The sequence below is a fragment of the Apus apus genome, chromosome 2 (genome assembly GCF_020740795.1).
Source record: "Apus apus isolate bApuApu2 chromosome 2, bApuApu2.pri.cur, whole genome shotgun sequence".
NCBI classification, from domain to species: domain Eukaryota; kingdom Metazoa; phylum Chordata; class Aves; order Apodiformes; family Apodidae; genus Apus; species Apus apus.
In genome coordinates this window covers 90,098,975-90,112,950 of record NC_067283.1, presented here as the reverse complement: position 1 = coordinate 90,112,950, position 13,976 = coordinate 90,098,975, and the positions used below count along the sequence as shown (strand labels likewise).

General features: G+C 40.6%; 1 protein-coding gene across 22 annotated transcripts in view; it reads right to left on the bottom strand.

The window, feature by feature from the left end:
* LOC127381903 (poly(rC)-binding protein 3-like) overlaps nucleotides 1-13,976 on the bottom strand; it is a 504,833-nt gene that overhangs the window by 51,536 nt on the left and 439,321 nt on the right. For all 22 annotated transcript variants that reach the window (XM_051612868.1, XM_051612869.1, XM_051612866.1 and 19 more), the window contains 2 exons: nucleotides 478-501; nucleotides 349-381 (listed from right to left, as the gene is read on the bottom strand). In XM_051612868.1, the coding sequence (XP_051468828.1) occupies nucleotides 349-381; nucleotides 478-501 (57 nt within the window). The remainder of the gene's footprint in view (nucleotides 1-348; nucleotides 382-477; nucleotides 502-13,976) is intronic.

Below are 13,976 nucleotides of genomic sequence, written 5' to 3'. Positions count from 1 at the left end.
CAGATTTTGGAAGGTCTCTACCCGGAGACCAAGCCGTGTGCAGGACCAATGCTGGTATGTTAAACTGTGGTTCTGAAGCACAGAATCAAGCTGGCTAAGAGCTGTTTTTGAGATAAGACAGCAGCAGGCATATTGCTATGGGAATGAAAGAATCCAGACTGCGCTGCTGATAAGGAGGCTAGATTAATAACGTTTAATGTAGGCCAGTCCATTGATACACCACTACCTGCAGAGTGGTGATGCTGAATTAAGTGCCCACTTGATGGCAGTGTCGGTCTGCACACGCTGGATTTCCCTGTTTTCTGAGCTGGAAAGAAAGGCAAGTAAAGACATCAAGGTTTGTCTTACCTCCTCCCTCATCTTCTTAACTGTCTCTCCTTTCTGTTAAAGACGAAGAAAAAAAGTTAGCCTGGGCTGATGAAGTGAACTGATATACAATATTTTGACACGAAATAAAGGAGAAAGTAATTTCCTGACCTTTCCGATAATGCTTCCAACCTCCTGAAACAGAAAGAAAAAAGACACCATCAATGATACTATTTGCTGCTGCAGGAGAACATTTGCTCTGCTCCTAAGCAATTTTAATCTCACTTATTTCAAACCTGCAAGCCCCCTTCCCTTGTTGCTGTATACAAATATGTCGTGTTAGATACTAAGGGGTAGACTGAAAATGCAGCTTCAGAGCTTAGTGATTGTGCACGACAAATACCTTTAACAGAAACTGATCTTGCAGTTACAAATCAATGCTGCTACTATAAACACAGATAAACCCCTATCACGGAATGAAAAATTTAAAAAGAATAGAACTGCACAACCTACTAGAAAAAACAGTATATAGTACAGGCATCAAAATAATGGCTGATCTCTCCGAGAGCAGGCATTTACCCTCTTTACACCATGCAACAGCTAGAGCTGAATTTCCATGCCACTGAGTGTTACTGTGTAAATACTTGGTGGCCTGGCTTATTCTTCCTTTTAAGCACTTACAGAACAATAATTGCTAATCACTTTTTAGGGATTTGGGAATTGTTACTGGGCTCCCACAACCTAATACTACGAAATGTCAGAGTGAATATACAATAGGGGAACAATTTGGCAGTTCTGGTAACAGCCAATGGGTTAAAAACTCAGTGCATAAAACAACAGGTAGCAAAAGTAAAGCTAATAACTCTAAAATGAATAGTTTGCACATGTTACACAAATCACGCATGTGTGACATCAGACTGGAAATTATCTGATGGAGAGGAGACCAGCTAAAGGAAAACAAACACATCTCACATACTCAGATTGTGAAACCTACTTCAACAGCTAAAGACTGTTTCACATGGCTGGCCTGTCCCAAACATATTACATATAGTTTCCACAACCCCTCCCCTAGTCTATGTCCTTAAGTCTGACCCATCCTGAAACACAGTCCAAAGAGTAAGATTTAAGAAACTGTCCTCCATTGCTCTATCCAAGGATGGACTCACAATCAAGTGCCACTAACTTGACTCTGCAGTAGAGGGTTACCTGCAGTGACCTCGAGAGAGTTATTCCTCATCAGAATGCTATTTATAAACTCATAATGCAAAGCTGCTTGTGCATGCAACTGCTCACATCCTTCTCACAAGATGTAAAGACTTTTCAGTGAGAAGACAACCTATCTAAATGAAGAACTTCAGCATGTGGTTCCTTTGCATTCTCTGCAAGTCTGCATATAACACCAGACTGGGGTGAACAGCTGATACACTGCTGGACAAGGCTGCTATTTGGAGTCACCGAGACAGACTGGAGAAATGGGCTGCGAGAAACCCCAGGGAGCAGAACAACATCAAATGAAAAGTTCCATGTCTGGGACAGAACAAGTCTGTGCAGCAGGACAAGCTGGGCAAAAACCTGCTACATACAAACTAGCTTTGCAGAAAAAATCCTGAGGGTCCCAACGACCAACCCCACACAAGTACATGAGTGCATCAGCAGTGGCTCCCTGATCAACCAAACGCCGGGCAGTACTAGCAAGAGTGTAGCCAGCAGGCTGGGACAAATGATTCTTGCCTTCTTGTGCTTGTAAGACCATGCCTGGAGAACTGTGTTCTGTTTTGGGCTCCTGGAACAAGACAGAGGACACACTGAAGTGAATTCAATGCAGGGGCACTAAGACACATGAGAAGAGGCTGAGAGAACTTTGTTTGCTCACCCTTAGAAAGAGAAGACCTGGGAGGATCTTATTGCTGTGTACAATAAAGACAGGTAGTTGCAACATCAAATTCCTACTCAATATGAGGAAAAAAAGTTTTATCAAGGGGATGGCCAGACATTGGAACAGGTAACCAGACTCTCAATCCTTGAAAGTGTCCAAAACCAAGGCAAGGCCCTGAGCAACCTGCTCCAATGGCATCTGCTTCATTCAGAAGGTCAGATGGGATACCCTTGGGGGTTCCTTTCAACCTCCATATGTCTGGGATTCTTCAAGCACCGCCTTTACACCCACTGCAGTCGATGCCTAAGTAGCAACAAAGTTCCTTAAAGGAGGGAAGCCTCTTCTCAGTTTTATTTTCAAACTTTACTTTTTCTGTTTCCCACTTCCTTCTTCTATTTCCCTTCCTACTTCTCTTCCAAGATGGGATTCTGCTCTCTTGTACATACTGACCAGAGAACAAATATTGTCCAGACAGGAACTGTAAATCTTCCAGAGCTATCTACTTTGCAAACCTGTAGTTCTGCTGGGTGATGTACAGTGGACCTTTACACATGACACAGTTGTGTGACTCTTCTTGCTAAAGCTTCCCATGTCCATCTGGGCCTGTGAGGTGTCTGTACGTTTGCACGTACAACGCAGAGAAGCAGCTCTGTGAGAAGAGGAATGAAAGAAGCAGACTTGCTGCAGTTTTGTGTCTTGTAACCAAACTATCTTGTCTCTTTATATAAGGGTTTAGGTCACATCTTTTCTTGTGGTGCAGACGGACATAGCAGCATGCTGTGTAGGCTGTCCAATGAGGTGCAGCTTTTTGTTAGCAGCAACGCAAATCTGAGACACCTATTCCACGAACAGGTGTAACTCTGCCAACCTGTTTGCAACTGTTGAATGGGATAAAACAACACAGGGAGTAAGACTCTCAATGACGGTAAGTTCCTTGGGAACTGCTCATGTCTAGTAGTTCCTATCTGCCTATTCAGCACATTCAGAAGTTTTACCTTGAAAACTTTTTCCATTCTTCTCAGTCGCAGCTTTCAGAAATAATTCATTTAGTAAAATAAGATTCTTAGAAGGCAGAAAAACCTTTTGCTATGGGTGAGCGTATTGTGTTTGAATTGCTGTGGGCAAGCAATCATATTTCAGTCCATGGTATAAATTCAGTTATAATATCTGCACTTTCACTAAAAGCTGTAGATCCGGTCTTGAACCTGCAAGGCTCGGTCAGTATGCACTTAGTATGAAATCTGCCCCAATCCACTTGATCACCCTGGGTTTCAATGACAAAGGCTGTTCTTTCAGAAAAGTATGGATGGCTCATGGCTATTAAGTGCAAAGATAATCTTTCTTGGAAATGGGGAAAGATACTTGCACTTTGGAAACAGAAAGGCGGTATGCTGTTTGTAGCCCTAGCAAAAAAAGACGGTCCATGTCAAATGAGGAAGTTGGGGGTATTTAAACAAGCAGAGTAAAGCAAAAATATTAGGATTCTCAAGCTGCTTGTTCTACTGAAATCTGTGGGAGTTTTGCTACTGATTTCAGTGGGGGCAGGAATTCTACATGACTGATCATGACCTTGTTGTTACCAAGGGGTACAAGCTACTGAAGAACCGAGCAAATGAACATTGTGAATCCCACTGAGAAAAAAAAACAATATTTCAGTGAGACTGGTGACCAGTTCCTTGGAACATGCTAGCAAATGTCACTGCAATGCCATGGAGTACTTCAAACCTTCCCTTCCTCAAAAGGTGAATTTAAAGCTTATTCTATACGGATGCAGTTTCAAAACACCCAACCAAATGCAAGCTCTCCACTGGCACTGGGAGCTGGGATTCTGGTTGGAAATGTGAGGAAAGGGTGCAAAGGGAGAGAGAAAAATTAACTTCATATGGATATTTCTATTTTTCCCAGCATTTTTAATCGATACAAATAATATATAAATATATATATATATGTATGTATAAATATCTGCATCATTCTAAATGGGTCACTTCAGACTTTTTGGTGCCCTTGGTCGTTTCTAGGAAAGCTCCCATAAGCACTGGTAACAACAGATCATGTATTTAATTATGATGGAGAACTTTATTCAGCCACAGACCTAATCAGGAAACTTTTTACACCTCATTCTCCAAACTATCAATGCTACTTCATCAAACTTTTAGTGTTTCTTTATAAAAAGTCCCATATTTGTTTCATATAGATTCTAATATAACCGTAAATTACATTCAGTGCTTGATTAAATACCTAACATAATTTTTATGACACTCAAGTTTTATCATTATTTCTAGCCAAGGTTACTTTGAGGGCTTTCTCTTCCTCAGAAAATGTTTTTAAATTTGCCAGACCCCAAATTGTGCTGTAGTTAAATGCAGAAGACTGAAGGGATGGGATGTCTGTCACCTACATCAGTTCACTAAAAGTTTGGAGTCTAGTGTAAGCCAGGCACACAGCCTCCTCTGCAGTCCAGGGAGAGAGATAATGGGGCATGTTTTGTTCCTCAAAGAGGAGGGAAGAAGACTACTCCCAAGGGTTTTGTCTTCCTTCTTCTGCAGTAGAAGAAGCCTAGAGTGACACTAACATACCTGAAGTTTGCTGAGAGGAATCCTACAATTGGTGTCAAATTCAGCCTCAGTGCAGATCAGACAGGCATTTGATTTAGCTGTCCTAGCAAATAACTGCCTATGAGAATACACTAATAACTCTTGAACTATTTGCTGTTTTCCAGTGGTCAGGAATATAAGCTAAAGTTAAGCATTAAGGATAGTTTCAGATTGATTTCTTGACTAAATGTCTACGTGTAAATACAGTGGGAAAATAAGTTAAATTATAACAATGGCTGGTTTTCATATAATCACATTTCAACAGCTGATAGAAAACCAGTACACTGACACACACAAAAAAAGAAGTTACAAATGGGGGAACTAAAGCTCAGAGTGAGAAAGACAGGTCTAAGGCAACCTGGCAGATTAACGCCAAAGCTAAAAGCACAATTCCAGCTCCTTGGCCTCAACAGATAAACACCCACCTGTCAGAAGCAGACATACCAGAGCAACCATGCTGGATGAATAGGATGCCTCCACAAAGCTGCAAGTGTGCGTGTGCCTACATCCAGTGATACATATGCACACACACACAGATTTATATGTCTGTGTGTGAAGTCCATTTACACACACACACACACACACACACACACACACACAGTAGATAGATATCAAATTTCCTTGGAGGAATGACAGCCGTTTGGGGTGCCTGAGATTCACCAAAGGGGCCTGAATTTCAGATTATGCTGAATACCCAGCCCAGGTAATGCCTCCCAAAGGATGTATCTCCAGGTGACACTGTCTCAAGCAGGGCAGTCGCACACTAGGGCTCCAACAGTGTCACTTTAGAAAACCCCAGGAAAATTTGAAATGTACATGCTCACTTCAGGTAGCCTGAAAATAATTCTCAAACCTTAGGGGGCTGTGTTGATTTATGACTATGATTTTTTAAATACATCATTTCTAATAAAACAGATAAAAGGACAAGAAATGAACCTCACCAATAAACACTGAAGACTGCTCAGTATCAATAAAGTATATTGCTAGCCAACCGCTCAATTCATCACAGATAACTTGAGGAAAACAGGGGATGCTTTCTTTCACGCTGAAATGCAGTATATAATATTATTGCACATCTTATTCACATTCATGGGATGAGTTTTGATCTTAATGAACACTTGGGGAGAGGTGGGCCATCAAAGAGCAGAAAGCTGTTTTTGCATCATCTGTGATGAGGACAAGGCAGCACCAGCAGAACAAAAAGGTGGCAGCAGAGAAGTCTGTGAGCCAAGGCTTTTGCAGGGCTCTTGATGGTGCAAATTACTAAACAAAGATATAAAACAGGCAGGAGGAGAAACCTATTTCCTAATCAATTATCTGGTGTGCCCTTCGAATAACAAGAGAAATAAATTAGTCATGTTAAGAAAACAAAATGCTTAACAAATGGCAACAAACCTTGGTTTAAAGATTAACCTTTGATCTACAAACATAATGTTTGAAATTCCTTACTTTTTCTAAGTGTAAGGCTGGTTTAATAATTACTGTGTCCCAGGAAATCAAAACAAAACAGGCATCTAGTCCAGGGCCATTGAAAAGCACAGGCCTTGCTCTATCACTGTGGGGCATGCAGCCTCTTTATCAGCACTGCGGGACAAATGGAATCCTAACTTCACAGGAGCCCTGAGGTGAAGTCACATCTACAAGGAAGACACATTTAAGAAAAAATATAAGAACATACACTGTCACCCCAGAAGATCTGATAAAGCACGGACCACACCCTAAAGCCTGCAATTCATTCAGGCAATGTTTTGATTGCATATGCTTAACTGCTTTCTATGAGCAAGGATTAGGTAAAATCAGTAGGACTGGACTCTATAAATAAAAAAGTCTGCTAGAAAAGCACTGAAATGGAAGAAATACAGCCCTCCATGGTGGGGAAGCATGAAACAAGGAGGGATCCTGGCAACATCAAGCAACATCTGGGTTCATGAAGCTTTCTAGACCAGCACCAATTGTCCTTCTCTCACCCACAAAGAGACATAACATAACCCAACTCGCTCTCTCTGCCTGTTCTGAGGATAGAGTTGCCAATAGTTCTATAAATTGATAAATATACTTGCACTGAGGACCCCAGGATCACATTCCATGAAGATGTTCTGAACAATGTGTTTGGATAGAGCATGTGAGGCATCAGCATTTTTCAAAGACTGGAAGTCAGTTTTGGGAAACATGATGTAATGTGTCTACCTCAGAGATCAAATGGCTGTTTCTGATAAACTGAGAGTCTGATTTGTGTCCTGGGATTATGTGGGATTAGCCTCACTGACATGGGAGATCTCATGTTCGTAGGTGATGCTTCAGTAGTCATTGTCTGATGCTAACAGCTCTAATTTAGTAAAGCACGGCAGTTCAAGCCCTTACTGAGACAGATCCCATGCTAACAAATGTGGCAGTGTATGAGGAAAGCTTCAGATTATGGTCTTATTGTATGGAGATGCCAGTGTTACAGATCCTCCACCTCTAGCACTCTTTGAGCAGCTGTGTCAATAGGCATTTCTCATTTGCTTTTTGATGGATAACCAATTTACATTCAATTTCACACCAAACCTCCCAGCCTTGCTGCAAAATACCAAACCAAAAACTGGTTCTGTCCCTTTCCTTGTCCCCCCTGCCTGCGATGCTGAAGCGGCAGCAGAGGAGGGTGTGTGCCTTCTGTACTCTCAGCTCGTTACAGCCATGGACTAATGAGGAGATTCTGTTTGATAGAACGGGAAAATTCAGCTATGGAGATTGTTATGGTGGGCATACAGTGCCCAGAGGCTGAGGGAAAATACTTCTGTCTTTTCCATTGATTAGGTCAGTGAGAAACTCTCAGCTGTTACTACAAACAGACGCAGAGGAGATCCATCTTGTGTTGTGTATTTGCACACAGAGTTTTGTTCCATGACTAGAGCTCTTAGGTAGCACAGTAATGCAAACAAACAAAACAAGAACTATAATAGCAATAGGCAGGACAGTCAATCCTCATAATACCCTGACAGGGTTCGTGGAAGCTAGAAAGAACAGAACAAACTTTGGCTTGGTTGACATTTAACAGCTTGGATTAAATTACTGAGAAGGTGATTTTTAAAGTTACTTTGTTGTACACTGTATTTTAGTAAGTAAAAGATGAAAAAAAAAATGGCGAAGGAGAAGGGAATTACCTTCAAGGTGGGAAAAAAAATTTCTGGTCTTGCTGTACAATCTTTCACAATTGGGGCAGATACTAAGCAGGTACAAGCAATGTGGCCATGAAAAGAAATACCTGATGTTAAAACTATATTATGAATCATCATAAAAATGGCAATTTCCCCCATTATTTTACTCTGTCTATATTTGAGCTGTAAAGTGTGAGCAACCACCTCAATGACTCTAAACTCTTTGTCTTTTTCTTGTAAAAAATTCTAGATGTAACATCATAAAACAATCACCAACATGTCTGGAAGTCACCACTGAAGCTGGATACAAGTCTGCTGTAATCGGTCCTTCCAGTGCCAGAAGGCTCCCACTGAACCTGCTGAAACCATGGGGAGATAGACTTTCTTGGAGCATCTAAAATTAAGATTTAAGTGCTGGAGGTTTAGTGTCTAATCAAGGCACTCATAGGGTTTTGTCCAAACCTGTGACTGCAGGCACATTTTTCTAATTCACTACTGCTGAAATTATGAGAAATACACCATTGAGCAAGTGGTACCAGGGAAAGAAAAGCTCCACTCAGTCATCCTATCTTTCCTCCATCAATGCAGATTATACATGCTACATAGTACATGTGCTCAATGATGTTTAAAAGCTACTTAGGAGACTTCCAAAACCTCATAAAAATCCCTATACCAGACATTTCTCTTGAGATTCCCTTATTAAGATTTATTTTCAAAAAACTATTTCCTCCTATTATTTCCAGCCACAAGCACTCGTATCTTTCAAAGCAACAACCCGGCACTCGTATTTATTCTCTCCAGATATTTATGACAATCTCCGAAGAAACCTAGACACACTCTCCTCAGCCTTCTAAAACTTTGTTATTTTTCTGTGATTTCCCCCTTTGATCAGTCTTCAACATCACTCACACACGGGGCACCTGCTGCTGAGCACAGAACCGCAGGTGTGATTTTGCCAGAAGAACGTTACGGTAATTAACATTTGCCCCACGATGCTCCAACACTATACATCCCAAATTGCATAAGCTTTTACTGCAATAGCTTTCCTCTCCAACTCAGCATATCCCAAATGTGTCACTCCCTAGACACTGACACATTGGATGCCTTTCAGCCTTTCCAGATTTCCTTCTCTCACTGAACATGTATCATTTAAATTATATTCTCCAGCTAATTACCTCAACTCTCCAATTTACACCTCTCAGTATTTTGGCCAGACCCCTACTTCCCTGCCAGTTTTCCCTTCCTTCCTTCATCCCACCTGTAAATTATTTCCTTGTCGTGACTAACCATCTGACTTTATTAATCCATTTTGTTTTCTATTGCTGAACTCCTTGCCTTTTCCCATACCTCAGGCACAATATATTAATATATTCTACCTTGGTTTCTTGCAGACTTCAATGCACCCAATATGGTTTCACCAACACCTGCCTCCAGGCAGTGCCTTTGCCAACAGTGCATTTTTTTCTTCTCCAGTTTGTACTGGAGGGAGGAAGCAGAGACTCTTGTGTCACCATTGCAAGATGGAGACCAAAGTGGATTCATGACCGTGCTGCCCTTTTCATGCTCGCACATTTGGACATTTTCTCTTGTTCCACCTCCTAGACCTGACTTTTAAATCTCCATTAAGCTGCTTTCTTGAAATTGTAACATCTTTCTACTGGCACGGTCTCTTCGCCATCCACGCTTAAAATTAACTTTTAACAGGGAGTCTCCAGGGTCTTAATCAGCCTGTTAACACTGGCTGTGTACAAATCCAAGCCAGTCCAAAATCATGTAATTATTATCCAGGTGTGTTTTCAAGGCTTGTTTCTTTCTGGGTATGAGCTGACCAAAACTAGAACAAAAGCACTGCAGATGTCAAATACTAAGGTGTGTTGGAAGAAACCCGTGGGCAATGCTATGATTTTCCACAATCTTCCAAGCTCATTACCTGTGGCAGTAGGCAAGTAAAAAAACCCGATGCCGCAAGCCGGTACTGGGGGGCTACCGGCTGTCCCAGGCACAGCTCATGGGAATAAAAAATTCAGCAAAAAGTGAACAAGGAACAATAAGAGAAACATGGAGCTCCACCAAAGACCCTATAACACGCAGAGAGTCAAAAGAAGTTTGATTCCAACAACAATTAAAAAGGGAAGAAAAAGTGAAAGACACATTTCTTTTGAAACCTGAGCTCTGCTTCTCCTTTCCGAGGGCTCTGATAGCTAGGGACTGTTTGCCTGTGAATGCACACACACTCCATTTAAGTTTCCTAAGTCCTACAAAAATGTTGATCTGATCTGCACAAATGCTGCCACTTTTGCCTTCACTGGAAGCAGAAATCTTGCAATACCTGAAATGTTCTCATCCTGCCCAGAAACTATACTTGTAAAGTAGACAAAGGTAATAAAATATCTGTAGCTATTCACGTCTTGTCCCTACACAGTGATTGTATTTATTTTACTTCAAGAAACAGCAGGAATTAGATGGAAAATACAGAAGTAGGCCAATGTAAACAGCCTCAGCCTATATTCCCTGTTTTTCTCTACTGAAACACATGAAACAGCTTTATTCCTTAATGTGGTGCATCTTTCTCATTAATAAAAGATGAAAATACACCTCTGCATTATTTAATATGCTCTGTGTATCCAACTCCTACACTTGCTTTGAAAGGCTCTTCAGTTCCTGCCCCCTCCAGAGCAGCATTCAGGTAACTCTGTCAAAAAAGGTCCCGAGCAGCAGAGGCTGTGGTGCTATGGTAGCTTCATGGGATGTATTCATTTATGTCTAACCCACCCACAAAAACCTCCAGTGATGGATAGTGCAGCTTGCTGGGGCAGCCTTCTCCCCTCCTCACAGAACAAATAACAAATTTTTCCTAATTTTGCTTTTACAATTTCCTGCAAAGAGAGGCAGTTTCTCTCTGTGGATGTGAAGAAAGAACGTCTGAGCACCGTTCTTGTAGCATACTCCCTAACACCTGCCCTCTAATTTATTGCAGGAAAGTATGACAAATGTTTTGTATTGCTGCTGATTTCTCTTCAGGACTGCCACACTATTATAACTTTTCTACTGTTTGTCTACATGGTGCAAGATGAAAATTAGGTCTTTCATCTTATACCATCACACACTCTCTGAATCCTGGCTCAGGAGGACACCTTTCACATCAGGCCCTGGACACATTTAGCCTGAGGTTAACCTTTTATACCTCACAGTGGTTAGCTTTTGCTGGGCCCACACAAGCCTTTTTGCTGCTTCCACAGATAAAAAAGAACTGTTGCTCTCCCTTAACATCACACTTTCTGCCCTGAGAAACCCCACACTAGTGTCTTGCCTCCTTGCCAGCCAACTCCTCCCAAATTTTGCTACGCTGCAGAAGAGTGGCTGAGCTGGTCCTCCAAGTGGCCATTCCAGGCTCTTTGGTAAAAGGCTGCACAAAGCCCTGCAGCACCTCTGCTACACCTACAGCTGCTTCCATCCCCAAAGCAAGACAAAGCTGATGAGAGGTGTCCTACCTGCATGGAGGCATTGGCCCTGGCTTCTCCTGGAGCACAGGACTGCTGCCATCTGTTTTGCTTTCACAGGATGCTAATGTTGTATTTGATTTCTGCTACTCGTTTTGTTTGTTGTTGTTAAAGATCCATTTTTTTTATCCCCTGCCCTCTTGCAGAGGCCTGTCCGTTCATACAAGTCCTAATTTTTCTGTCTGTGAGTACTGAATTTAACTGAACTGCCTAACTAGGATGTCGAACCTTGACTTAAGGCTACTACACAAATCACATGAAAAGCACAGGCTGAGCACTTCCTAAGTCTGCAGGACTTACAGTCGAGATAATTAAGCGTAGTAGAACAAGTTGTGGACTTTCAATCAAAATGAACGCAAATGTCACAAAGCACACAGGCCTTGCCTCTGCAAAGGAGAGGTAATAAAGGTTCAGAGACAGAATTAAGGTTAGTGGGGATAGACTCTCATATTTCCATGAAATACACTAACAAAAAAGTAAAATTATTTTACTTTAAAATTATCTGAATCCAGTTTGCTACTGTCATTTTTAAAAACTTTTTGAATTCCCTTCTTCTCTTTCAAGTTATAATCAGTTATTTACAGATCAAGCTCTGCTTCAGTTAATTGTTTTGACTAGAAATACTAATTAAGAGATCAGCAATTTCCACCACTGTCATAAACACAAAAATTCTTAAGGAAGAACCTAGAAACATGTTTCTTCTTCTTTTTCAGAGGCACAGCTTTCAAAGTGACCTTCTTACACGGACTTGATATCTCATATTTCTTTCATTCCTCTGCACTGGAATTTCTAAATCACAGAAATGACATCAAAGAAATCTTAAGAGTCTGACTTTTACCAACAAAATTCTGATTTAATGTACTCTTTGCAATACTTAGGCACAATAGGATACATGATTAGAGCACAGCAGACTGAACACTATACCCATTGTGCCTTGTTAACTGAGGATGCATGGTATACTCCCACTTAAAATTTGAACTTCCTAGCTTTTATGGATTTAATTTAGACCCTTGGGGCTATATATGCATTGAAGATTTGACACATAACATCCATTATTGTTAAAAGTCGTTGCACACACAATCATTGATTTTTAACACAAAAAACCAGCTTTTTCTAATTTCATTTTTGATTTAAAAAATATGTATTTTTTGTTTAAAGACAAAACAAACCTGGCTCACAGTTTAACTAAAATGTTCTGAAAATGACAAATACTTGATTTCTGCTTTTAGGGCATGCTTCTTAAAGAAGCAGAGCTGACAGTGGTTAAAAAAAGCACACCCAAGCACATGGGAATTTGACTGAAACCAGTAGGGCTACTTATACTACCAGGATAAGGATGTGTTCAAATAATTTTCTGGATTGGGACCAGAACCCAGGAGAATCAAGCTCTAAGACCTAATTTTGAATGCAGACGTGCATACAGATTTTAGGTGGGTTTGGTAAAAGAGACTGTTATTAAATTTCTTTGACAGATCCCCATATAAGATGCAGACTTTACACACCAGATGCCTGCCTGAAGCGGAATTTTTCAGGGGAAAAAAATCAAACAAAATGATTAGATCATTTCTGAGAAAAGACATAATTTGATCTGACATTAATTCTGAGTTTTTTTATTTGAAGACTTAAAACTCTACTCCTTTGTACTTCTTAGAAGCTCCATAAGTAAACTATGGAGAATGATAACTTAGTCTCCCATTTGTGCTATGGGTGCATCATGTGTATGTTCATGCCGTAGGTTGAAGGAATGCACTGCTTTAAAATGTAAATGTATTTTTAGCTATTAAATTAAATTCTAGGAGTAAAAATACTTTTTTGGAATTACATATACAAATTTGATCTCCAGAATTATATATGTGTGTGTGTGTGTATGTATATATATATTTTTTTTCACTGTTCCTTGTTAATGAAGAGCCCATACCACCTCCTTTATATAACATTCATTCATTAAGCCTAAAAATGCCTGGCATTGCCTGATGTAAATAATCCAAACCAACCTGAGAAATACGTTTTTTAATTAAAAGCCCATTTTATCATCTGACAATGTGATATAAAAGGATATCAGACTGTAAAGTCTGACAATACTGAATTGATGCTCTGTCTGTGGCACAGATTTCACTTATCTGCATGCTTAAGTGCTGCCACTGGACAGAAACAAAATGACAGTCAACCTTCCAAAACAGAACCCTAGGGGACCTGGGCAAATGCTCAGTCTATCAGGGGGTTCACTCTAATAAAATGCTACATCGGAATAACAAAGAACTCTGCCATTTGCATTCAACAGAAACAGACAGAAATTCTGAGGCAATTATTTCACACAAGTCAATGTTCTGGTATCTGAAAAAAAAACAACCTGCCAAATGCAGCAAATGATGAGAAAGGGATGCTGTATGCAGGTCAGCCTTATGCAAGGATCTGCCTAATTTGGCCAACTACCAATGAAAGAACTCTTTTTTTTGGTGCCAGATCTGCTCAAAATGGGTTTGTTATGGGCAGGCTTTGTTCCAGTGAACTTGGGCTGCAGTGCAAACTTAAGTACGATGCCTTGAAAGGCAGGGAGTGATTT